Source organism: Saccopteryx leptura, chromosome 2, assembly GCF_036850995.1.
Source record: "Saccopteryx leptura isolate mSacLep1 chromosome 2, mSacLep1_pri_phased_curated, whole genome shotgun sequence".
In the NCBI taxonomy this organism is placed as follows: Eukaryota; Metazoa; Chordata; class Mammalia; order Chiroptera; family Emballonuridae; genus Saccopteryx; species Saccopteryx leptura.
This window is the reverse complement of record NC_089504.1, coordinates 128,274,789-128,302,155: the sequence shown is the minus strand read 5'-3', so window position 1 is coordinate 128,302,155 and position 27,367 is coordinate 128,274,789. Positions and strand designations below refer to the sequence as shown.

At 41.1% G+C, this 27,367-nt stretch overlaps 1 protein-coding gene across 2 annotated transcripts; it reads left to right on the top strand.

The window, feature by feature from the left end:
* The first annotated feature begins 829 nt into the window (after positions 1–829).
* On the top strand, positions 830–27,367 carry MDM2 (MDM2 proto-oncogene). 2 transcript variants are annotated; one of them, XM_066368695.1, is made up of 12 exons: positions 830–1,226; positions 1,707–1,925; positions 2,036–2,120; positions 5,955–6,029; positions 6,325–6,458; positions 9,589–9,638; positions 11,918–11,985; positions 12,102–12,195; positions 13,779–13,939; positions 21,845–22,000; positions 22,593–22,670; positions 24,665–27,367. In XM_066368695.1, exons 3-12 carry the CDS (start codon positions 2,040–2,042, stop codon positions 25,238–25,240), a joined length of 1,473 nt encoding a protein of 490 aa, XP_066224792.1. In that variant the 5' UTR covers positions 830–1,226; positions 1,707–1,925; positions 2,036–2,039; the 3' UTR covers positions 25,241–27,367. The 2 variants fall into 2 exon arrangements, with proteins under 2 accessions (XP_066224792.1, XP_066224791.1); XM_066368694.1 differs by lacking the exon at positions 1,707–1,925 and having other exon boundaries at positions 831–1,226.

Here is a 27,367-nt window from a genome sequence, read left to right as displayed (position 1 = left end):
ATATAAATACTTTTTCTTTGCTGCTTGCAGTTTCTCATGTGAGCCAGGGCCCACATCCCGGCTTTCTCTATGAGGGTCCTCACAAAAGCCAAACCGAATCATCCTTGAATGGTAATTAAATCAACCGAGTGACCACTGTGTTTAAGAAAGATTCTTTCCTAGCAAGCTAGGGTGTGGAAGGAGGCAACATATAAAAACATCCTTGTTCAGAGGGACTTAACTGCTTTTGGCCAAAGAAGCTGGTCCTTGCCAATGACTTGCTTTCTGGGTTGAACCAGCTCAATTCTTATGTTCTTGTTCATTTTTGAGATTGCCACGTCTGTGTGCCAAAAAGGGACAAGTATGTGAGTCGGTATTAAGTGCCTAATACATATATACTTTTAATGGGAATGAATACATGTATTATATAAACAAAGCCAAACATTCTAGAAGCATATAGTGAAAAGCAACCGTTCTTTATCCCACCAGTCTTTTATTTCTGTAACTAGCACAACTGTATGCAACCGCGTACAAGCCTCTATTGTGCTATTTTTAGTCGCACTTAGAAACAAGTCTTGAAATAACTCATTTGTATTCAACTCCAGGCAGCTGGCAGTATGGGCTTAATATATCGTACAGCTGTCAATTTTGGTTTCTTTTTACGGTAGCTGCACTTAGATACGCATTTGCCTGCAATTTCCACCGCGGTGGGGAGCTGTAAACACAAGCAATACGAGCAATACCACAACGGACAAAGATTCAAAAAAATAGCATGAGGCCAAAGACGTCCCAGGGCGTCCCGCTCCAAACCAGGCTGCGGCGGGCGGGGGCGGGCGGGGCCGAGCCCGCAGGGAGAGGTCCCGCCCGGGTGGCGGGTCGCGCACCAGCCCCGTTCCCTACCCTGCTGAGGCCGCGGGCGGCGGCGCGCCGAGACCCAGGCCCCACCCCTTGACGGAGGCCACCGCCCAGGCCCCTGACCCAATTGGCGGAGGCGGCGGTCCCGGCTGCGCGGGCGCGCGCGCGCGCACACAGAAAGGCCCGGATGTGCTGCTACTTCCGGCGTGCTCCCCCTCGGGCGGTAGGGGTCGCGACTGCGTGCCCCTTGTTCTGCCCGGCTCCTGTTGGGGCATGTGCGGGCTTGTGTGTCTAGAAGGAAAATGGAGCAACAACCCGACCTCAAGGGGCAGCTCTAAGCCTTCTGACCGCCGTCCAGCCGCTTCCTCCGTCAGGAGCCTCCTCCGGACATAGTAAGTTCCAGGGCCCCAGTGGTCCAGGCCCGCGAGTGAAATAGTTGCTGGAGGCCTGGGCGGAGGACTGCCACGCGCCGGAGGAAGGCACTGGGCGGCCCCGGGGAAGCCCCCGTCCTGTACTCCAGGCGCGGGAAGCCCTGCGGGGTGAGGAGCGAGGATCGGCCGGGAGGCGCGCGCGCAGTTCTGGGGTTGCGCGTGACTTGGGTCTCCCAGCTCGCTCTCGTTTCCAGACTTCTCCCTCCCCGGAGCCTTTGTGCATTTGGTGGTGGTGGTGGTGGGGTGGGGGGTGCAGAGCACAGGGGTCTGTGGAGGTGTCGTTGGAAGGAGGCGCGCTTGGGTTCTGGGCCCGCGCTCCCGGCGGGCGGGGGGCTCGGCGAGGCGGGGGGTTCCGGGTAAAGGTCACGTGGGCGGGGCGCGGGGAGCCCCCGGACGCCCTCCGGCCCGGGTTTGGAAGAATGACAGGTGCCTGTTCTCTAGCCGGTCTGACGCGGCTCCGAGTCTGGGCGAGACTGGGCTGGTCCTGCGGGCCGGTTGACTCAGCTTTCCTCGTGGGCTGGTCAAGTTCGGACACGTTCCGAGGCTGCGGTGGAAGGAGCTAAGCCCTGACTTGTCTCCAGCGGGGCTATTTAAACCGTGCCTCCTGCCAGCTGCGCGCACTGCGGTCCAGGCGGCGGCGCGCGTTCTCTGGTGACCCAGGTAAGGACCACTCTGGCCAACGGCTCTAGTTTTAGTAAACGCGTTCTTACTTAAAGGTATTATTTTAACTTTTTATCGTGTTTTATTTATTTACTTTTCCTTACTCGTAGGCAGATGTGCAATACCAGCATGTCCGTGTCTGCTGAGGATACTGTAAGCTCCTCACAGATTCCTGCTTCCGAACAGGAGACCCTGGTTGGTATTTTGTGTCTAAATGTAACTTTTTGAAAAAAAAATTGGTTTAAGAGGTGGTCAGCTAAAATAGGTCGCTGCCCCTCATCATAGCATGGCTCTGTGGTTGTATGTACCTTGCTTAAATTCTGCTACTTGGGCGTAACTGTATGAAGTCAAAGTTAACTGTAAGAGAGAGTATTTTCTTAAATTTTTAACACACTGGACTTAAAAGTGAGTTTCATTACGTTAAGTGTGGATGCTGAAGTTTACTACAGTTTTTAACTTTTGAAATGGTTCTTAAAAGTCACAAAGTAGTTCATGTTTGTAGAGTTAAGGCTTTACAGAAATGTAGAAAGAAAAAACTGAAAATTCTAGCCTTTTGGATTTTTAAAATTTATGTACACCCATATATATGTGTATGTCCATATGTGAGTTTTAACGTTATTGACCTACTAAGATGAGATTAAACTAGAGGTATATCTATGTCAAATAAAATTATAGAATTGTTTTTAACAGCTGCATAATATTTCATAACAGTATACCATTTACAAAATTCATGCCTTTACTCTTTTTTTTTTTTTTTTTGCCTTTACTCAATTTTAATTGCCTTCAGTTTTTGAGCATTAAAAAGTGCTACTTTGTACCTGAATACACAAGTGTTACCTGAATATTTCTGTAAGAAAGATTTTATAGGCAAACTCATGGATCTTAAATTATTTAAGTATTTGATTACTGCTGATAACTTGGTAGCTCACTGAAAGATTGTGACAGTGTGGGGCTAAAAAATATTAATACTTTCCTCCCATTTTCTAAGTTCTGGCTGGGATAATAAATTGACAAATAAATAGGAAAAAAATCAAAGTTTTAATACACAGGCATGGGGAATTCACATAAGCATGGAAATTCTGAAGACAGTGAGGCAACTCTGGATGTATAAGACATTTTTGGACAAAGACGAGAGAGTATGAGGTATTAGATTTCAGAAGTGAGAATGGGCAATTTACGGGTAGTTGGAGGAAGAGTGAAACACAGGAAAATTCTTGCTAGGCAACTCAGAAACAATTGGACGTGGCCTATCTAACTTATAGGCCCCGCCCTGAAGCCCTCTATATACCGCACTTGTTCAAATTAGAATAAGGAGACTTTTTATTCCTGTATATCCTTACTAAAGCAGATTTTTCTCTCTGAATCTCTTGGGCAGGAAAGGTGGGAGTAGGGTAAAAAATTCTGAGTCTTAGCCCTGGCCGGTTGGCTCAGCGGTAGAGCGTCGTCGGCCTGGCGTGCGGGGGACCCGGGTTCGATTCCTGGCCAGGGCACGTAGGAGAAGCGCCCATTTGCTTCTCCACCCCCACCCCCTCCTTCCTCTCTGTCTCTCTCTTCCCCTCCCGCAGCCGAGGCTCCATTAGAGCAAAGATGGCCCGGGCGCTGGGGATGGCTCCTTGGCCTCTGCCCGAGGCGCTAGAGTGGCTCTGGTCCCGGCAGAGCAACGCCCCGGAGGGGCAGAGCATCGCCCCCTGCCGGGTGGATCCCAGTCGGGCGCAGGCGGAAGTCTGTCTGACTGTCTCTCCCCGTTTCCAGCTTCAGGAAAAAAAAAAAAAATTCTGAGTATTGTTTTCTTAATAAACATCTTAAAATTGGTATCCCAAAAGCAGTTTCAGGGTAGCAAAACTTTGGTTCCATTCAGTCTAGTTTGCTGGTCCTTGGAATGTAGGTCATATATTTTTTTCTTTTTTTTATCAATACCTATCCCTGATACATGGTAGAAGCTCAGTAAATGTTTGTCAGGTAGATAACTGAAATGGAGATGGACTAAGGCAGCATAAAATAGTATAAAGAAAATGGAGGCTTGTAGTTGAGGGACATTAGTTGTAGTCTCAGATCTGTGACAGACAGAAGGACAGATAGAGACACAAGGAGAGAGATGAGAAGCATCAATTCTTCCCTGCGGCACCTCAGTTGTTCATTGATTGCTTTCTCTTGTGCCTTGACCAGCGGGCTACAGCAGAGCAAGTGATCTTGGGCTGAAGCCCGTGACCATGGGGTCATTCTATGATCCCACGCTCAAGTCAGCGACCTCATGCTCAAGCTGGTGAGCCCGTGCTCAAGGCAGATGAGCCTGTGCTCAAGCCAGTGACCTCAGGGTTTTGAACCTAGGTCCTCTGCGTCCCAGTCCAACACTCTGTCCCAGGGGTCGGGAACCATTTTGGCTAAGCCATGAATGCCGCATATTTTAAAATGTAATTCTGTGAGAGCCATACAACGACCCATGTACCTTACACATTATCCAATAAAAATTTGGTGTTGTCCCAGAGGACAGCTGTGATTGGCTCCAGCCACCCGCAACCATGAACATGAGTGGTAGGAAATGAATGGATTGTAATACATGAGAATGTTTTATATATATATATTTTTTTTTTTTTTTTTTTTTTTTTTTTTTTTTGCATTTTTCCGAAGCTGGAAATGGGGAGAGAGACAGTCAGACAGACTCCCGCATGCGCCCGACCGGGATCCATCCGGCACGCCCACCAGGGGTGATGCTCTGCCCACCAGGGGGTGATGCTCTGCCCCTCCGGGCGTCGCTCTGCCGCAACCAGAGCCACTCTAGCACCTGGGGCAGAGGCCAAGGAGCCATCCCCAGCGTCCGGGCCATCCTTGCTCCAATGGAGCCTTGGCTGCAGGAGGAGAAGAGAGAGACAGAGAAGAAGGAGGGGAGGGGGGTGGAGAAGCAAATGGGCACTTCTCCTATGTGCCCTGGCCGGGAATCGAACCCGGGTCCCCCGCACGCCAGGCCGACGCTCTACTGCTGAGCCAACCGGCCAGGGCGAGAATGTTTTATATTTTTAATGTTATTATTTTTTTTATTAAAGATTTGTCCGCAAGCCAGATGCAGCCATCAAAAGAGCCACATCTGGCTCGCGAGCCATAGGTTCTCGACCCCTGCTCTATCCACTGTGCCACTGCTTGGTCAGGCTCAGATCTGCTCTTGATTATCTTGTCACCATGGTTTGGTTATTTAAATTCTCCATTCTTCAGGAACTTAATCTGTAGAAGGAAAAGATTGGTAAAATGTCCCACACTAAAGATTTATTTCTTTTTCTTGAATTTTGTAATTTGCAGTAAGCTCATTGGAGTATTCCATTTATGGCTGAATTTTTTTGTATTTTTTTGTATTTCTGAAGCTAGAAACCGGGAGAGACAGACAGACTCCCGCATGCGCCCAACCAGGTTCCACCCGGCACGCCCACCAGGGGCGTCCGGGGCGTCGCTTTGCTGCGACCAGAGCCACTCTAGCACCTGGGGCAGAGGCCAAGGAGCCATCCCCAGCGCCCGGGCCATCTTTGCTCCAATGGAGCCTCGGCTGCGGGAGGGGAAGAGAGAGACAGAGAGGAAGGAGAGGGGGAGGGGTAGAGAAGCAGATGGGCGCTTCTCCTGTGTGCCCTGGCCGGGAATCGAACCCGGGACTTCTACACGCCAGGCCGACGCTCTACCACTGAGCCAACCGGCCAGGGTTATGGCTGAATTTTTAAAGTAATAAGCAGATGGCATAAATACTTGAATGAAAAGGAATAATTGCTTTTTTGCTGGCAGCTGGTAATAATTGAGAAGTCTGACTATTTGCATAATAATTATGTCCCAGCATTATTTTTTTTTAAACTTCCTAGACTGTAGTATTGTTAAATAGTCTATTACATTTAGACTTATGAAAACATTATGACTTACTTTTTGAGAAGTATAACGTTGTGAGATTGTTGAATGTAGTGTCTGCTATCTTTATTGAAATTATGGACATGTTTGCAGTGGGCTTATAGTTCTGTAGTAATTTTGGAAATATAATAGCAACTTTGTTTTTTGTAGGTTAGACCAAAGCCATTGCTTTTGAAGTTGTTAAAATCTGTTGGTGCACAGAAAGACACTTATACTATGAAAGAGGTAAGCTGAACTAAGAGTTAATAACTGATGTCTTACTAGCATTTTGCTGTTTTTTTCCATGCCTAATGTATCTAAATATCTGGGCAGAGGTAAAGGTTTGGGGAAAAAAATACAGATTGTTAAGGTTTTATCTAAATCAGAAAGTTTCTATAAAATTAAAAAGATTTAAAAGCAGCTTTTTAAAGGGTTGTTTTCTGGATGGTTTGAATGTGTTTGGTGGTTGTTTACCCCCCCGCCCCTTCAGATAAATGATATTGAATGTATTTAATGCTCAGAAATTGTATTTCTATTGCAGGTTATATTTTATCTTGGCCAGTATATTATGAATAAACGATTATATGATGAGAAGCAACAACATATTGTATATTGTTCAAATGATCTTCTAGGGGATTTGTTTGGAGTGTCAAGTTTCTCTGTTAAAGAACACAGGTAAATTCTTCAGTTTAGTCCATTGTAAAGGCCAGCTGGGTAAACATTTCTTTTCACCTCCACCCTCCCTTTTATCAGAGAAAATCATTATATATGAAAGATTCTAAAATTTAATTTCTTAGTAATATAGCATATTGTTTCAGAACTTTAATTCTTGAATCTTGAAAACCTGGGTTTCAGACCTAGCTTAGTCGTTTACTAACTGTGTGACTAGATAAATTGATTTAACCCTCTCTAAGCTATAGTTTCACCCATTTGTGGAGTAGAAATATAAATACCTGATGTGGAGGTTATGAAAAGACTTTGTGTAAAAGCATAGTGTTTGGCATATATTATAGAAAGTATTCACATACTTTAGCTACAGTTAATGCACATTAAAAATACTATTGCAATTACTTCCAAAAATATTAATTCAGCTGAATTTAATCCATATAACATTTCTAGAATTATTCTGTGAACTGAAGACTTTTTTCAGTCATTCATACCTTGCATTTGGAATTCTTTGTCACATTTGGTTTAGCACAGTTTGCAGGGAGCCTTAGCATGTGTATCTTAATAAATCAGATGAATACTTTTCACCTGAAAGAGTTAACTAAATGCTACTGGTATGTTTTTTTTTTTAATTTTTTTTTTTTTTTCCTGAAGCTGGAAACGGGGAGAGACAGACAGACTCCCGCATGCGCCCGAGCGGGATCCACCCGGCACGCCCACCAGGGGCAACGCTCTGCCCACCAGGGGGCGATAATCTGCCCATCCTGGGCGTCGCCATGTTGCGACCAGAGCCACTCTAGCGCCTGAGGCAGAGGCCACAGAGCCATCCCCGGGCCATCTTTGCTCCAATGGAGCCTTGGCTGTGGGAGGGGAAGAGAGAGACAGAGAGGAAAGCGCAGCGGAGGGGTGGAGAAGCAAATGGGCGCTTCTCCTGTGTGCCCTGGCCGGGAATCGAACCCGGGTCCTCTGCACGCTAGGCCGACGCTCTACCACTGATCCAACCGGCCAGGGCTAATGCTACTGGTATTTAATGTTTAATAGTAATAAAGCGAAAATGAGGCTAATCTTTTTTTCCTTTTCTAAGTGCGAGGAAGGGAGATAGACTCCAACATGTGCCCTGACTTGGACCCATTTGGCAACCGCTTGTCTGGGGCCGATGCTCTGCTCATCTGGGGCCATGCTTGCAACCTATTTTTAGTGCCTGAGGTGGATGCTCCACGGAGCCATCCTCAGCTCCCCGGTGTTGTGTTCACACCAGTTGGGCTATGTCTGTGGGAGCGGGGTAGAAAGAGAGAAGTAGGGAGAAGGGAGAGAAAAAGAGAGAGAGGGAGGGAGAAGAGGGAGAAAGAAGAGGGATGGGTGGAGAAGCAGATAGTCGCCTCTCCTGTGTGCCGTGACTAGAAATTGAACCCAGGACATCCACATGCTGGGCTGGTGCTCTAACACTTAACTGAACTGGCCAGGTCCATAAAGGCTAATTAAATGGGATGTTTATAACTTTAGAACAACTTTACTAATATAAACATCATATAAATTTATTATTAAACATTCAGACAGAAAGCAAAGAATAGGAAAAAATGACCATAGTTTATCATTGAAAGGTACTTTTACCTGTCATTTTTATATTATGTGTAGATAGGTGTTTTAACATATTTGTGAACATAATGTATTTAATTTTGTACTGCTTCTCCATATAACATAAGCATCTTTACATTGATAAACATCTTCTGTTTAATATTTATTTATGTTATTGTTTTACACTTGGCCTTGGGCTGTAAGCTTTAGTTACACATTTAAGAAATAACTATGATGACTTTCCACCGTTTGAGTTGTCAATCTTCTGATAATGTTTAGAGATGTAATTTCTAATAATAAAGTTATTTTTGACTTAACTTCGGGTATGTTGAGAGGTTACATACTTGGGAAATTGCTGACTTGAAAGAAGCATATGAAGGTTAATACTGATTTTTGTGAGTTTAAGGAGCTGTATCAGTCTCAAGAGTAAAAAGTAGTAGTTCTAATTCCTTGAGAATTAGAAATGATATCTTGTAACAAACATTCTCTAAAATCATTAGTTAAAAAATACATATGACATCAATGACTCCTGGAATAAGTGCTTCGTCTTCCTATTAGGATGTAAGTTTCACGAGAGCAAAGATTTGGTTCTATTTTATTTTTCCCCCCAGTTTTTAGATCATTGATTGGTGTGTAGTAGGTTCTCAGTCTGTATTTATGCAATGAATGAATAAATAGTGCTTTACCTTTAATAAGTTTTTTTTTTTTTTTTTTGGTATTTTTCTGAAGCTGGAAATGGGGAGAGACAGTCAGATAGACTCCCGCATGCGCCCGACCGGGATCCACCCGGCACGCCCACCAGGGGCGACGCTCTGCCCCTCCGGGGCCTCACTCTGCTGCGACCAGAGCCACTCTAGCGCCTGGGACAGAGGCCAAGGAGCCATCCCCAGCGCCCGGGCCATCTTTGCTCCAATGGAGCCTTGGCTGCGGGAGGGGAAGAGAGAGACAGAGAGGAAGGAGGGGGGGGAGGGGTGGAGAAGCAGATGGGCGCTTCTCCTATGTGCCCTGGCCGGGAATCAAACCCGGGTCCCCCGCACACCAGGCTGACGCTCTACCGCTGAGCCAACCGGCCAGGGCCCTTTAATAAGCTTTAAGATCAAGAAAGAAAACCTATTAGATGACTGGGTTCAAGATGGTTGAAAGTCAGAATTATAATTAAGATTCTATAGTGGGTTTTCTATAACAGTACCTTTTCGGGTAGTCTTCTAAGCACAGAGCTAGAAACTTTCTCTTTGAAAATAAGAACATGTTAACCCACTTTCTGCATTCATTACTGTTCTCTGGGGTTGTTTGGTAAAGTCCAAACAGGGCACATTTCAGGAAATGGAGACGTAAAATCTTTCAGCTATAGAGACTATAGTGATTGTAAAATGTAGCTGTGTGTAATTATTCTGCAACTAATTATGCTTTTTAAGAACTCAGAGTTTGATATAATTTGAATGCAATGACTTAAAGTTTGGTTTGTGTGCACTAGTTTCATGTAATCATTTAAAAATCTGGTTAAATCCAGTTTAATACATTTTTATTTTAAAATGTACATTTCCTGTTTTTTTCTCCTTATAAGGAAAATATATACAATGATCTACAGAAACTTGGTAGTAGTCAATCAGCAGGGTAAGTTAATTTTTGAATACTTTACACATTTACCATAAAAATATTTTCAAGACATTTTGTGTATGTCCAGTCATTTTATAATTGTGATTCTCTTTAAAATTTGCTTTAATTAGCCCTCACTGGATAACACAGTTGGTTAGAGTATTAATCTGGATACACCAAGGTTGCAGGCTCAGTCCTTGGTCAGAGTACATACAAGAATCAACCAGTGAATGCATAGATAACTGGAACAACAAATCAATGTTTTTCTCTCTTTCTCTCCCTTTTAAATCAGTCAATAAAAAGATTCTTTTTAAATTGCTTTAATTATAATAAAAGAATAGGATAAATATAACAGAAGGAAATACAGGTAAACTAGAACAAAAATGCTAAGATTCTGATTCAGACTTACTATATGAAAGGTTAAGTGTCTTTTATTACATCAGTTTAAGCCTGAGAATATTAGGGTTAGAATTTGTTTTGAAAAATAGATCATTTCAAAAAGCTTTTGCTTAGTAGAGATGTGATCAAACTTCAAATGTATTGAAAGGCTTTGGGAAGTAATACACACCTAGGTTGGATCATTTGAAAGGATGGGGGTTTTTTTGTTTTGTTTTTTTACTTTTATAATAGACAAAGCTTTGTTTACTAATTTGTTTACATAAGTAGCAGTTTACTTTTTTATCTTTAAACTTTTTTTTTCCCCCAAAATGAGAAGCAGGTGGGGGAGGCAGGCAGACAGACTCCCGCATGCGCCCAACCGGGATCCACCTGGCATGCTCACCAGGGGGCGATGCTTGGCTCCTCTGGGGCATTGCTCTGCTGCAGTTGGAGCCATTCTGGCACCTGAGGCGGAAGCCATGGAGGCCTCAGCTCCTGGGCCAACTTTGCTCCAATGGAGCCTTGGCTGCAGGAGGGGAAGAGAGAGACAGAGAGAAAAGAGGGGGGGAAGGGTGGAAAAGCAGATGGGTGCGTCTCCTGTGTGCCCTGACCGGGAATTGAACCCTAGACTTTCACACACTGGGCCGATGCTCTACCACTGAGCCAACCGGCCAGTGCTAGACTTTTTTCTTAAGAGAGAGAGACAGGAAGGGAGAGAGTTGAGAAGCAGCAGCTCATAATTGTGGACTTTAGTTTATTGATTGCTTTCTCATATATTCCTTGACCGGGGGTGGGGGGAAGGTGGCACCAGCTGAACTAGTGACCCCTTGCTCAAGTCAGTGATCATGGAATCATGTCTATGATCCCACGCTCAAGCCACTGACCCTGCGCTCAAGCTGATGAGCCTGAGCTCAAGCCAGATGAGCCTGCCTGTGCTCAAGCTGGTAACCTTAGGGCTTTGAACCTGGGTCCTCAATGTCCCAGGCTGGTGCTTTGTCCATTGCACCACAACCTGGTCAGGCAGACTTGTTCTTAACTGGTTATTTTTGGGTCACTTACAACCTTAATCTAGCAAAAGCACTGGGTTTTCATTCCAGAAAGATACATGTATATAGTGGTATGCTGGTAAATGTTTACTAACCCACTTTCAGGGGAAAAGGCCTGATTTGTAGTGGTTGCTTATTTCCATGGTATAAAAACTCCCACCATGGCCATTTCAGGCTACAAACACACCGAATTGGGGAGAGATATATACAGTCTGTGTGCAAATGATGCTAGGGGCTGGCTTCAGTACACCACAGATTACTTAAAACCCATTCTAGAAAGTCAGTTAAGAACTGTTCTCAGAAGCCTATTCCCAGGATGAACTGACCACTTTTTGTGTTCCCGTTATTTTGTATTTAAATTTTATTATTATACAGCTTTGTTATAATTGTTTATATATATTTCTCTTTTGTATGTCCTATTTAGGTCTGTATTATGTATCACACAGTATAGTGTTTTATTAATATGGTGTTTAGTAAATGTGTTGAATATTTATTCTTCCAAAGTTAGGATTTTACTTGGTGTTCCCTCAGTTCATAATGGCCTTTCCTAGTCCTACTTCTGCAACTTCTATGAAACCTTTCCTGATACCTTGTTCCTCAGATCCTTCCCTGTCCCTACCAGATAATTACTGCTCTACTTCACCACTGGCTTATCTTTATACTTTTATTGTGTTTATACTTTATTTTTATGTATCTTCTCTACTAAAATTGAATAATTTTACTTAAACCTCCATTATCTAGCACAGGGATGGCACATGGGAGACATATGTCTAATGTTTGTTGAAAGGTTAAATTATGTAAGCAGTTTGTCCTGAACTATCTATTGAGTAGCCATTTCTTAGTTTGTACTTTTGTGTTTTTATTTTCTATCAGAACCATCAGATTTAGGCACATCTGTGAGTGAAAACAGATGTCACCTTGAAGGTGGGAGTGATCAAAAGGTAATCTTGAAAGTAACTCAGTATGATTCTTAAAAATTGCAAAGATTATTAAAATTGGAAATTAGCTTTCTGATTTTAAAGTTAAGTTTGTGGGTCTTTTTCTTTTGAATGCTTAGGACCCTGTGCAAGAGCTGCAGGAAGAGAAACCTTCATCTTCGAATTTGGTTTCTAGACCATCTACCTCATCTAGAAGAACAATTAGTGAGATAGGTATATATGAATATTTGTCATTTTCAAACAGCTTTTTAGTGTTCATTTTCTAATGAAATTAGTACATTTAAGCTTAATGAAATTGCTTTTTTGGTTTAGATGAATGAATTTGAGTTTCATTTTCATTTTTATGTGATTTATTTGGTTTAAGAATTGCTCTTTTTTTTATAAATAAATTTTTATTAATGTTAATGGGGTGACATCAATAAATCAGGATACATATATTCAAAGAAAACATGTCCAGGTTATCTTGTCATTCAATTATGTTGCATACCCATCACCCAAAGTCAGATTGTCCTCCGTCACTCTCTATCTAGTTTTCTTCGTGCCCCTCCCCCTCGCCTCCTTCCCTCCCACGGCCCCCCTCCCCCCCCACCCCCGGTAACCACCACACTCTTGTCCATGTCTCTTAGTCTCATTTTTATGTCCCACCAATGTATGGAATCATGTAGTTCTTGTTTTTTTCTGATTTACTTATTTCACTCCGTATAATGTTATCAAGATCCCACCATTTTGTTGTAAATGATCTGATATCATTTCTTATGGCTGTGGTGCAGTGGATAAAGCGTCGACCTGTAACGCTGAGGTCACTGGTTCTAAACCCCGGGCTTGCCTGGTCAAGGCACGTATGGGAGTTGATGCTTCCTGCTCCTTCCCCCTTCTCTCTCTCTCTCTAAAAATGAATAAATTAAAAAAAAAAAAAGGAAGTGGAAGAATTGCTCTCTTAACAACATTTGGTTATCAACATCTGGTGGTTTAAGAATTGCTCTCTTAACATTTGGTTATCAACATCTGGTTGACTATAGCAGGCATGGTTTACTGTACCCCTGGATTTTATAGTTAGATAGTTCTCTATTCAAGATGATAAAGGACAAGGATATAAACTGTTTTACTCATTATTCTTAGTCATCTTAGCAGTTATATTTGTTTCTAATAAATGATAAAATATCAATGAGTTTCAAAATGGTAAATACCTTAGAAATAAAGATGAGATATAAATAGCTGAGTATTTTTGCAGAGAAAGGAGCGGAGGAGGAGGCTGTTGCATAATCAAAAGTTGTAACTAAAACGCTGTAAGTCATGTGAAAGGAGATTAGTGAAATAGAATAGATAAACCAGACCGGAATCTTGTACATGAAGGCAGTAAGGGCAGAGGGTTTCTTAGTAAATACATGAGACTGGAACAAAACGTTACTTATTTGGAAAAAACCCTCAATTTATATTTGTAAATTAATGCCAAAGTAAATTCCAAATATACCTTCCAAATATATTAAACTTTATTTTTTCAGAAAAACTTGTATCTTAAAATTTGACTTATGATAAAAATTCTAGATTGTTTGCTTAATACAGGCTGTAGATAGATTAAATTTTGATAATGAAAATAATGTTTTGAAAACTTAAAAAGGTTTAAAAATGGTATTCTGCTTTACTTTGGACAGATCCAATAAACCATGTTGACTTTTGAAATAGCAGTTTAATTTTATTGGAACTAAATTTTAGTACAAGTAGGTACTCATGTCAACTCAATTTCTAAATAAATCTGTTTAACAATTTAATTAACTTGTTTTTCCTTACTTATCCAGGAGAAAACTCAGATGAATTACCTGGTGAATGTCAAAGAAAGCGTCACAAATCTGATAGTATTTCCGTTGCCTTTGATGAAAGCCTTGCTGTTTGTGTAATAAGGGAGGTACGACGTGAAAGAAGCAGTAGCAGTGAATCAACAGGGACTCCTTCAAATGCGGTAATCTTCTCATTTCAATAAAAGATGACTTATTTTTTTTCTTAGAGACAGACAGAGACAGGAAGGAAGAGAGATGGGAAGCATCAACTCGTAGTTGCTGCATCTTAGTTGTTAATTGATTGCTTCTCAAATGTGCCTTGACCAGGGGACTCCAGCCCAGCCAGTAACCCCTTGCTCAAGCCAACAACCTTGAGCTTCAAACCAGTGACCTTTGGGCTCTAGCCAGTGACCATGGGATCATGTGAATCGTCCTGCACTCAAGCTGGTGAGCTTGTGCTCAAGGTGATGAGTCCATGTTCTAACTGGTGACCTCGGGGTTTCGAACCTGTGTCCTTAGTGTTCCATTTCAACACACTATCCACTGTACCACCACCTAGTTAGGCAAAACATGACTGGCTTTAACAAGACTTTATTTTTAATTTATTGATTCATTTTAGAGAGAGAGAGAATCAGCGGTTTTGTTGTTCCACTTATGCATTTATTGGTTGATTCTTGTATGTTCTCTGACTGGGGATTGAACCCACAATCTTGGTGTATCCAGTGACGCTCTAAGCTACCCAGCCAGGGCACTTTTTAAAACCTAATTTTGGTAGTTCTAATAATCATTCAGATAGAATGCATATGTATGATACATGATTGCTGCTATATTAGCAGTGGTAAATTTCTTTTTCTATTTTAAAATTTTTTAAAATTTATTTCTGGTGAAGAATGGTGTAGGATAGTGGAGTTGCATTTGGGTTTGTTGATAAAATTAGTACCAATATTAATAGTTATTAATGTCACCCTACATATTGGAGAATCTTGTGGGCCACTGCACCAGTAGTAAATTCATATACTTTGGCCTGGCCTGTGGTGGTGTGGTGGATAGAGCACTGTGCTAACCAGGAACGCTGAGGTCACTAGTTTGAAACCCTGGGCTTGTCTGTTCAAGGCACATAGAACAAGCAATCAGTGAACAGCCTGAGTGAAGCAACTATTTCTTGTTCCTCCCACTGCCTCTGTAAAATCAATAAATAAATCTTTTAAGAAAAAAATTCAAATACATAGGAATTTAGAAGTTTATTTTTTTAATAAGGGAACAGGAATGAAAGTTTGATTCAGTTAGATATTTTAAGATTTTTTTTTTTTAATTTACTGATTTTAGTGAGAGAGGAAGGGGGAGAGTGATAGACAAGATCATCGAGCTGCTCCTGTGTGTGCCCTGACTGGGATTGACCCGGCAGCCTCTGCTGCTTTGGGACAACGCTCTAACCAACCAAGCTATCCAGCCAGGGCTATTTAAAAATTCTAAGGTATATTTGTCTTGAATATTTAGAATGATTATTATTTTTTTTTAACTGTCATTGTCAGTAAATAAGTTGCCAGAACTTACATTTGCCATTTTAGGCCTAGACATCAGGAAGGTCTGTTTACTAATGCTGTGAAATATGAGTGAATTTTTTGCATGGGTGAGTTAACAATACTTTTTGATTAATAAAAATTCTAAACAATGAAATCATTAAGAAATCTCACCTGGCCTGTGGTGGCGCAGTGGGTAAAGCATCGACCTGGAACACTGAGGTTGCTGGTTCAAAACTGGGCTTGCCCGGTCAAGGCACATATGGGAGTTGATGTTTCCTGCCCCCCCTTTCTAAAAAAAAAAAAAAAAAATGTCATTAAAAGAATTTTTTTTTACTTTTAAAGATTTTAATTATTGATTTTTTTAGAGTACGGGGAGAGAGAGAGTGAAAAAAAGGGGGGGAGGCGGGATAGAAGTGGGAAGCATCAACTCAAAGTAGTTGCTTCCTATATGTGCCTTAATCGGGTCCCAGGATTTCGAACCAGTGACCACATGTAGCATTTTATTTTTTTTATTTTTATTTTTTTTAAAAGATTTTATCTATTAACTTTTTTAGAGAGAAGGGAGAGAGAGAAAGGTTGTGAGGAGTGGGAAGCATCAACTTGTAAGTAGTTGTTTGTCATATGTGCCTTTACTGGGCAAGCCTGGGGTTTCGAACCAGCGACCTCAGCATCCACATCAATCCTTTATCAACTGCACCACTACAGGCCAGGCTGCATGTAGCATTTTAGGTTGACACTTGATTCACTGTGCCACCATAAGTCAGGCAAAAGAAGTTTTGTAAAGAACTTTTTGTTAATGAGTACTTGACAAATGGAATATTTTCTTCCTTGTCATTAAACATTGGTCTTTAAAAACGCTAACATTAGGCTTGACCAGGTGGTGGCGCAGTGGATAGAGCGTCGGACTAGGATGCGGAGGACCCAGGTTCGAGACCCTAGGTTGCCAGCTTGAGCGCGGGCTCATCTGGTCTGAGCAAAGCTCACCAGCTTGAACCCAAGGTCGCTGGCTCGAGCAAGGGGTCACTCAGTCTGCTATAGCCCCCCCCTCGGTCAAGGCACATATGAGAAAGCAATCAATGGACAACTAAGGAACCGCAACGAAGAATTGATGTTTCTCATCTCTCTTCCTCCTGTCTGTCTGTCCCTATCTGTCCCTCTCTCTGACTCTGTCTTTGCCACCAAAAACAAAAAAAGTTAACATTAGAATACATTTATTTGTGATATGGCAGTGCCTCTGTCATTATTTTGAGTCTGAGTGTTCACTTAGTTCTCTAGAAGACGTAAGGGACTAAATTTAATTGCGATAGTACTGTTCTTTTCATGTATTCTTTTTGCTTTGCATTACCTTTGGTTTTCTCTTCAAAGCAGTGATTTTATGGATACAGATGGAAACTCAACAGTTGCTTTTAATAGAACTATTACTTATGTAGGCCATTAGATGGCATAGGGAGAGCACATTTATTCAGTAGATACTTAAATGTCTTTTCTAACGCCAGGTTTTGTTTGGCATTGGAGGTACAGTGGTAATCTAGGTAGATACAGTCCCTGCCCTCATAGGGAAATAGACCATCAACAATCTAACAAATAGTAAAATATTTAGTAAATATTTATACTATGAAAAAATATAGCATGGGACAAAAATAGGTTAGCTGTTGTGAGTACGTGAAATAGTTTATTGTATTATTTATTAATTTTTGTATTCCATACAGACAACTGTAAACCTACTTTTGCCCCACCCTGTACAGGTTTTTTTTTGTTTTGTTTTGTTTTTTGTGTTTTTTTTTACAGAGACAGTCAGAGAGAGGGGTAGATAGGGACAGACAGAAACGAGAGAGATGAGAAGCATCAATTATCAGTTTTTTTGTTGCGACATCTTAGTTGTTCATTGATTGCTTTCTCATATGTGCCTTGACTGTGGGCCTTCAGCGGACCGAGTAAGCCCTTGCTCAAGCCAGCGACCTTGGGTCCAAGCTGGTGAGCCTTGCTCAAACCAGATGAGCCCGCGCTCAAGCTGGTGACCTTGGGGTCTCGAACTAGGGTCCTCCACATCCCATTCTGATGCTCTGTCCACTGCGCCACTGCCTAGTCAGGCTGTACAGACTCTTGAAAGCAAACTTGTGTTATCTGAAAATTGAATTCAATAAAAGAAAACTTGACATGTACACAGACTTCATGTTTGGATAATTTTATTGTTTTAATGCTCCATAAAGCTTAGTTCTTTTAAAAGTTGTTTCAGAATTCTAGCTAAATAATACTGAAAGTCCTTGTTCTTGCTTTCCACCTGGAATCACTGCCTTGTTACCAAAGCAATATAGAGGGAAATCCTCTTTTTAATTATTCCTATCCTATACTTTTTCAGAAATCCCTCTCTATTAGATATCTTGGTTTTCAGACTAAGTCCCTTGTTGTGAGAGCTTTTAGTGGGGCAAATTTTTTTATTATTTTTCTTACTTCATATAAGAATGTTACAGCCTGACCAGGCGGTGGCGCAGTGGATAGAGCGTCGGATTGGGATGTGGAGGACCCAGATTTGAGACCCTGAGGTCGCCAGCTTGAGTGTGGGCTCATCTGATTTGATCAAGGCTCACCAGCTTGAGCCCAAGGTCGCTGTCTTGAGCAAGGGGCCACTCAGTCTGCTGTAGCCCCTGGTCAAGGCACATATGAGAAAATCAGTGAACAACTAAGGAGCCGCAATGAAAAATTGATGTTTCTCATCTCTTTCCCTTCCTGTCTGTCCCTATCTGTCCGTCTCTCTGACTCTGTCTCTGCCTCCCTCCCCCCCCCAAAATGTTACAGTTATCATTTGGTGGTGTCATTCACCAGTCTGTAAAGGAAAGTGCATTTCCTCCCATCTCTTCTTTCGAGTTTAATAAATTTGTGGGACTAAGGCTGTATATTCTAGGCTTTACAGCAGGCATTTTAGCAGCTTCAAACTTCATTTATAGATGGTAAAACTAAGACTTGAGGGTTTCTATCACTTATCTATCACTTATGTAAGATCCCATAGCTAATTACGAGCACAATTGGAAATTAGATAAAACCAGGGATTTCTGACTTTAAAAATGTAAGATCTTTCTAGATCAAGCCTGTCTGCTGCTTTTAAATATAAATATTTATAAGTTTCTGGGTTATTCTTTTTGATCATTAATTAGAACTTTAAAAACATTTTACTTTTTTTAGTGAGAGACAGGAAGGGAAAGAGTTGAGAAGCATCGGCTCGTAGTTGCAGTACCTTAGTTGTTCATTGATTGCTTTCTCATGTGCCTTGATTGGGGAGCTCCAGCCGAATCAGTGACCCCTTGCTCAAGCCAGTGTCCTTGGGCTTCAAGCCAGTGACCTTTGGGCTTAAGCCAGCGACCATGGGGTTATGTCTAATCCCATGCTCAAACTGGTGACCTTGGGATTTTGAACGTGGGTCCTCAGTTTCCTGGGTCAATGCTTTATCCACTGTGCCACCACCTGGTCAGGCAGAACTTTAAAAAGCTTTTAATACTGTTTATTCATAGTATACTAGAACCAGGATGGGCCAACTTTTTCTATGAAGAGCCCCAGGTACTAATTATTTTGCAGACCATGTGGTCTGTGTTGCAACTAAACTTTATTGCCATACGGGAAAAGCAGCCATAGATGATAGATAAACAAATGGGCATTGCTGTGATCAATAAAGCTTTATAAAAGCAGATGGGTGGTGGCCAGTTTGTTGGTCCCTGCCATAGAGGATGCTTTCTGATAGTTTTTTTTATGATTTTACCCCTCTTATTCTAAACTTAGTGTACTAAAGACTAGTTCATTGAAATACCCAGTTTGCTAGGTTCCTTTATTTAAGATGTATAGTTTATCTTGACTTTTGATTTTTACCTGTTAGTAGAGCCCTTGTTAGGAATTAGAATTGCAACTTGATAAATAACTGCTTTTACTACTGCTTTCTTAACCTCTTTATGAAAACAACAGTATTCTTTTTTGTTAGGAGGTGAGATAGACTTCTGCATGCACCCTGACCAGTATCTACCCAGCAACCCTGGTCTTGGGCCAATGCTGGAATCAATTAAGCTATTTTTAGTGCCTGGGGCTGATATGTTTAAACCAGTTGAGCTATCCTCAGCGCCTGGGGTAATGGTCGAATCAGTTGAGCTACTGGCTGTGGGAGGGGAAGAGGGAGAGAAGGGGGAGAGAAGCAGATGGTTGCTTTTCCTGTGTGCCCTGATTGAGATCGAACGCTGGACTGACATTCTATCCATTCTATCCATTCAGCCAGGGCCAAAAACAGTGTTTTGACTTTAGTGGTTATAAAATAGTAAATGTACTTTGTTTTTATTTATTTATTTATTTTTATTTTATTTATTTTGTATTTTTCTGAAGTTGGAAATAGGGTGGCAGTCAGACAGACTCCCATATGTGCCTGACCAGGATCCACCTGGCCCGCCCACCAGGGGGCGATGCTCTGCCCATCTGGGGCGTCGCTCTGCCGCGACCAGAGCCACTCTAGCTCCTGAGGCAGAGGCCACAGAGCCATCCCCAGCGCCCGGGCCACCTTTGCTCCAATGGAACCTTGGCTGCAGGAGGGGAAGAGAGAGAGAGGGGGAGGGGGGGAGAAGCAGATGGGCGCTTCTCCTATGTGCCCTGGCCGGGAATCGAACCCGGGACTCCTACACGCCAGGCTGACGCTCTACCACTGAGCCAACAGGCCAGGGCCACTTTGTTTTTATTAAGTGATGGAAATTTATTTATTAGAGATCATTTAATTTAAACTCCTTTCAAAGATAGAGTAACTGGCCTTTTTTTTTTTTTTTTTTTTTTTTTTTTTTTTACTGGGACAGAGAGAGAGTCAGAGAGAGGGACAGATAGGGACAGATAGACAGGAATGGAGAGAGATGAGAAGCATCAATCATCAGTTTTTCGTTGCAACACCTTAGTTGTTCATTGATTGCTTTCTCATATGTGCCTTGACCATGGGCCTTCAGCAGACCGAGTAACCCCTTGCTCGAGCCAGCGATCTTGGGTCCAAGCTGGGGAGCTTTTTTGCTTAAGCAAGATGAGCTCACCCTCAAGCTGGTGACCTCGGGGTCTCAAACCTGGTCCTCGGCATCCCAGTTCGACGCTCTATCCATTGCGCCACTGCCTGGTCAGGCGGAGTAACTGGCCTTTATAGGTTAAGGTATCCAAGGTTTAATAGTTATTTAGTGGCAAATACAGAATAAGTATGTATGTATCCTGATTCCTAGACTTAAAATGAACTTTGTCTAGTTCTGGCCTTCTGCTTTGCAATGTGTTCCTACCCTTAGCCACTGACAGTTAAATAAGGATGAAAGTCTTACTAGGTTCTCTTTTACTTTTTTTAAAATTAATTTTTGGATTTGTAATGACTGAAACTAACAAGGTCTAAAACTGCAGCTTTTGGAAGAACTGTTCTTGCCAGTCTTAGCCCTTTTTTCCAGGTTAGCCCTTTTTTCAGGTTTGACCTTGGCTTCCCCTTGGGCCTTGCATTTCAGAGCAGGGTCTCTGAAGACGTTTTTATTGATGACAGTTTTGTCCAGGGGGACACCCACAGAGTACCTTGTGGGCATGAGGTGATTGTAGCTACAAACTTTCACAAAAGACTTGATCCTTGACCTTTGGCAATTTTCTTCATGATTATAGCAGCTCTCACTTTGTGGGGATAGCGGTCAACTCCAACCACCAGAGCATGGCTGTAGGTGTGGTCTGAGGTGCTGTCATCAGTGTTCTTCACAAAGACAGCTTTGTGTCTGGAGTAGTGTCTGGACAGGACCAGTAGCACCTTCCTGGGTTTCATAAACTTACCCATTTCTACCCTGCTCAACCTTGGGACTAGAGCAGGAAGGAGATTCTTATGTTATTTATTTGAGACCAGAATTAAGGAACCAAATGAGCAGACACAGAATTTCTTCTGAAAAATTTTTTGAATAGCTTTCAAAATATTTCTTCTGAAAGCTTCTCCCAAAGAAATAATCAAAGTTCATTATAAAACGTAAATCTCATAATTATTATTTATAGTAGCTTCTAGCATTCTACCAGTCTGAAGATAAAAAGATGATTAAAACATGGCCTCAACTCTGTGTATATAATTTAGATAAGAAATGTACATAATTATGTCTTGCATACTTATTTGGGAAAATAGAAATAATACGTAAATAGTAAAGACAGAAGATTCAGAGAATTCTTGTAGTTCTGATTTGACAGAGGCTTTGGCAAAAAGGTGAACAGGACTTAAAAACTCACTGCAGTTATAAAGGGAAAGTGGAAGGTGAAGTGCCACGTTTGGTTTAGGAAACAATCTAAATCTGGCTGAAAGTATTTATTTGGTGAGGAGGGAGTGTCTTGTTGGAAATAAGCTGAGAGTGTTAATATTGTCATACTGTATGGTACCTTAATATCAAGGAGATTTAGTCGTTTTTCTAAAAGTAATGTAATAATCCAGAATCTTAATCTAGTGTCACTATGAAGGATAGAACTGAGGAAGAATTAGAAGCACCAGGATGATTTAGGAAGCTGTTAAACAGAGGCCAACAAATAATGTCACTTCCTCCCCTCCCCCCCCCATTTTAGGATCTTGATGCTGGTGTAAGTGAACAATCAGGTGAATGGTTGGATCAAGATTCAGTTTCAGATCGATTCAGCGTAGAATTTGAAGTCGAATCTCTCAATTCAGAAGATTATAACCTTAGTGAAGAAGGACAAGAACTCTCAGATGAAGACGATGAGGTAGTTTTTTTTCTAATTATAAAAGTTTATATTTCGTATCTGTTGACTGTTGAGATTAAAATAATGTATTTAGATTTCACTTGAAATACTTGAGCTTGATTTGATCAAACTAGAATATTGTTTTGTGGACTTGAGGCTTTCTTTGTAGTAGTTCCTTGTCTAATTTATATTTTATAAATATGCCAAGAAGTAAGTAGACCTTAATGAGCATTGCTATAATAGTCTGCTCATTTAAAAAATATTTAATTTGGTTCCCCTTAATTAATATTCTTACTTTTTATAAAAGTGAAGCATTCATGCAGTTATATAAAGTTATGTAGTTGTCTACATTTCTAGCTGTTTCATTGTTACTTAATACCTCCATATTTGTAAAATAAGATGCTTGTACTGAATTTTTTGTTTTATTTAAACATTCTGTCTGACTTTTACCATAGTGGCCCAGGATTTGCCTGATCTTCATTTCTCCCCCTTTACACTCAGTAATTCCATTTGACTTTTGTCTCCAAATTTCTTTTATAAAGTAATATATATTTGTTTAGAACTCAACCACTAAGAAGCTTTCCTGATTGAAAAAAATAAATTATTTTATTAGGTATATCGAGTTACTGTGTATCAGGCAGAGGAGAGTGATACAGATTCATTTGAAGATGATCCTGAGATTTCCTTAGCTGTAAGTATATATCTGTTTTTAAGATATCAAAAAATAACATTGAAATCAAGATTAGACTATGTTTAGTCTACTTCTTGACATGAGGTAATTTTTACTTTAAAATTTTAGAGATTTAAAGCATTTTTGTTTTTATTATTGTGTTGAGGTATGTTGCTGCCTTTTTTTTTTTTGAGCTGGGATTTGAACTCGTAAAGTATATTATTATTAATAAAAATCTCAAGTATGTACAGCATACAAAACATCTCCAGTATCCTTATTACCAGCCTCTAATACAGCGGTTCTCAACCTGTGGGTTGCGACCCCGGCGGGGGTCGAACGACCAAAACACAGGGGTCGTGTTTTGGTTGTTCGACCCCCGCCGGGGTCGCGACCCACAGGTTGAGAACCACTGCTCTAATAGTTACCAACATTTTACCAATCTTGTTTGAATATAAACATTTTTGTATTATTTGTATTAGAATGTGGTGGGATATGCCATTAAAGAAATCAGGACTTAAAAACACTGCACATATCACTAGGTTCCTGAGGTGTTGGAAGTTTTTTTAACTGAATATTTGGTGTTTTTTTTTTGTGATAGAGAATCAGATAGGGACAGACAGACTGGAAGGGAGAGAGATGAGAAACATCAGTTCTTCATTGCGACACCTTAGTTTCTCATTGATTGCTTTCTCATATGTGCCTTGATGGGGGGGGGGGGGCGGTGAGGGGCTACAGCAGACCGAGTGACCCATTACTCAAGCCTTGCTCAAATCAGATGAGCCAACACTCAAGCTGGCGACCTCGGGGTTTTGAACCTGGGTCCTCCGCATCCCAGTCCAATGCTCTATCCACTGTGTCACTGCCTGGTCAGGCTGAATATTTGCTTTAATTTTTGTTAATGTTGCCTTTTATATTTGAATAGGTAATCTCATTTTTATTTCCTGAGTTGAAAACACTCAGATATAAAGTGAAATTGTAAATTTTCTGAAAATTTTTTTGTTATGTTAGAAAATAATTCAAGTAATTAGACTCATTTGATGTCAAGTTGAGTGAAAAGTTTCAAACATAGGTCTTGCAAATTTTTGGATTTTTTGAAGGACCCCAAATTATAAGACCTTTCTTTGTCTTTGGTTTTATCAGTTACAAGAAACCTACTTTGACAACTTGAAAGAACCAATGCGGGAGAATGAGTGTTTTCCATGCTTCTTGCTATTGTCCTGGGTCTTTGTTAGGCAGTTTAGAAATGGTTACATTATTCATGGCAAGATAGGCAGGACCTCTTATGGCAAATTTTACATATACAGTGTCCTCAGGCAAGAACCATGCTTCTGTTAAGGCAGGGAGATAATATGTTCAGTAAAGAGGCTGGAATGTGAGAGGAGTTTCTTCCCCAAATTGCATGGTGGAAAGGTTTGCGAAGTAAACTGGGGTAAGGAAAAGCAGTAAGCCATTAGAGTTGAGAACACACGAAAGGATAGACAAGTAAAGGGCATACAGTTTGGATAGTGACAGGGATGACAGTTTTTAGCTGGCAGTGACTATTGAAGAGTGTGTTAGCATTTCTTTTGTGGGTGAAGTTAGGGAATACTCAGCTGAGCTCTGGTTTTCGAGCACTTCTAAGGGAGTCGATGGCATATTGAGCAGTAATTTCATCTAGATTTATTGGGTGGACTTGGCACAGTATCCTGGGTTGAGCCTTTAAGGGAGTGGAATGGATACAGAGTAGAAGATTGACCCCATACATGGCACTTGCTTCAATTCACTGAACCAATTATGTACTGTATCTATGTCTTCCAACAGATAAACTATAGGTGCATGGTTAAGAGTTCAGCTAGAAAAACAGTACTTAGCATCTCATACTTGAGGAAAGACTGTTTATATGTTAAAAGTTTAATATAAAATATGAAATGCTGAAAATTGAGCTTGTATATTTTACCTTAGACATATTAAAGTTGTTAGTGTTAATACAGCTAGTTATTAAAGGGTCACAGAAACTCTGTCTTATTTCATTGAAGGATTATTGGAAGTGTACTTCATGCAATGAAATGAATCCTCCCCTTCCATCACATTGCAACAGATGTTGGGCCCTTCGTGAGAATTGGCTTCCTGAAGACAAAGGGAAAGGAAAGGGGAACATGCCTGAGAAAACCAAACTAGAAAACTCAACACAAGAAGAAGAGGGCTTTGATGTCCCTGATTGTAAAAAAAATACAGTGAATGATTCCCAAGAATCATGTGTTGAGGAAAATGATGAAAAGAGCACACAAGCCTCCCAATCCCAAGAAAGTGAGGACTATTCTCAGCCGTCAACTTCTAGTAGCATCATTTATAGCAGCCAAGAAGATATCAAAGAGTTTGAGAGGGAAGAAGCACAAGACAAAGAAGAAAGTGTGGAATCTAATTTTCCCAATAATGCTGTTGAACCATGTGTGATTTGCCAAGGCCGACCTAAAAATGGTTGCATCGTCCATGGCAGAACAGGACATCTTATGGCATGCTTTACATGTGCAAAGAAGTTAAAAAAAAGAAATAAACCCTGCCCTGTATGTAGACAACCAATCCAAATGATTGTGCTAACTTATTTCTCCTAGTTGACAAATTTTATTTTATTTTTTAGGTTAGAGGAGGGAAGATAGTGAAGCAGACTCCCACATGCACCCTGCCTGGGGTGATGCTTGAGTACTAACCTGTTTTTAAGCACCTGAGGTTGATGTGCCCCAGTGGAGCTATCCTCCACACTCAGGGCCTCGCTCAAACCAAACGAGCCACTGGCTGTGGGAGTGAAAGAGGGAGAGAAGAAGGGGGAAAGGGAGGAGGGAGAAGCAAATGGTTGCTTCTCCTATATGCCCTGACCTGTAGTGAATATTTTCTTTAAGGAAAATAAGACTTTTGTTTATATATATATATATATTATTTTTTTTACAGAGACAGAGTGTCAGAGAGAGGGATAGACAGGGAGAGACAGGAACGGAAGATGAGAAGCATCAATCATTAGTTTTTCGTTGCACATTGCGACACCTTAGTTGTTCATTGATTGCTTTCTCATATGTGCCTTGGCTGTGGGCCTTCAGCAGACTGAGTAACCCCTTGCTTGAACCAGCGACCTTGGGTCCAAGCTGGTGAGCTTTTGCTTAAACCAGATGAGCCCGTGCTCAAGCTGGTGACCTCAGGGTCTCGAATCTGGGTCCTCAGCGTCCCAGTTCGATGCTCTATCTACTGCGCCACCGCCTGGTCAGGCTTGCTTATATTTTATATTGAGTTTTTAAGGTAATTTGGATTGAATTTATAGCTCATTCTTTATCCTTGCCTTTTATTTTAAATAATTTCTACTTACTAAATTTTTTATTATTTTTTAAAATTAATTTTAGAGAGACAGGAAAGAGGTCACCCAGAGAGAAACACTGATTTGTTCTACTAATTGATGCATTTGTTGGTTGATTATTGTATGTCCTGACTGGGGATTGAACCTGTAACCTAGGTGTATTGGAAGGATGCTCTAACCAACTAAACTACTGGCAGGGCTCCACTTTCCTTTTAAATGAGAAATATTTGATCTTTTAAAAAATACTTTGGGGATCCAAGATTGCAGCAGACTAGGTAGATGTTACACTCACCTCCCAGGACCAAATTGGAATTAAAACTAAAAATAGAACAGTCATCCTGAATAACCAACTGAAGACTAGCTGAATGAAAGTCTTACAAGCAAAGATTTACAGAGGAAGTCACATTGAGACTGAAAGTGAAATCGACTGACCAAGAAACTGCCAGAATGCTGTTGTAAGCTCCCATTTCAAAATGGTGTGGATTTATAATGGATAAATTTGAAGGGACAGCCAGTGTTACTCTCATCTCTGACATAGCATTTTTGTCTCTGGTACCTCTTTTAAGAAGAAAACCCCACTTTCATTTTGTTTTAATTCCCCTATAATTCATGGGCAATGTATAATAAAAGCAGCCCCTCTAAATACTTTTATTTATTTTATTGAATTTATTGGGGTGTAACATTGGTTTACTAAATTATACAGGGTTCAGGTGTATGATTCTATAATACATCATCTGTGTATTGTATTGTATTGTATTTTCACCACCCTAAGTCGTGTTCTATTACCATTTATTTCCCTGTGCCCTCTTCTATCCCCCCATAAGTAGGACATTTATATAGCTTGCTTAGTACCTCTCCTATAAGAAAAGTTTGTGTGAAAGATTTAATATTTAAATTTTAGATATACATATATATATATATATATATGTTGGGTTTTTTTTTTTTGTTTTTTTTTTTTTAGGTGAGAAGAGGGAAGATAGGCAGACTCCTGCATTCACACTGACCAGGATTCACCTGGCAGCCCTGTCTGGGGCCAGTGCTCGAGTACTAAGCTATTTTTAGCAGCTGAGGGCAAAGTGCTGACCAACCAAGCTATTCTCAGCGCTTGGGGCCACTGCGGGAGGGGAAGAGGGAAAGAAGAGGGAGAAGCAGATGGTCACTTCTGTGTGCCTGGACTAGGAATCGAACCCAAGATGTCCATACGCTGGGCTGATGCTCTATACTGAACCACTGGCCAGGGCCAAATTTTTATATTCTTAAACCTTTAATTCTTAGTTTTCTTACTCTTTCAGAACCTCTTAAAATATATTTTACAGATAAAAGTAATTATATTCACTTTGTAAGTAAAACTGTTGTTGTCCAGCTTATTTGGTATAATAAAGGATTGGTAGTAATA

Coding starts and splice junctions, on each gene's coding strand:
- MDM2 (XM_066368695.1), top strand. CDS start 2,040: ATGTGCAATACCAGCATGTCCGTGTCTGCTGAGGATACTGTAAGCTCC. Junction 6,030..6,324: donor ACACTTATACTATGAAAGAG/GTAAGCTGAACT, acceptor TTTCTATTGCAG/GTTATATTTTATCTTGGCCA. Junction 12,196..13,778: donor AAGAACAATTAGTGAGATAG/GTATATATGAAT, acceptor TTACTTATCCAG/GAGAAAACTCAGATGAATTA.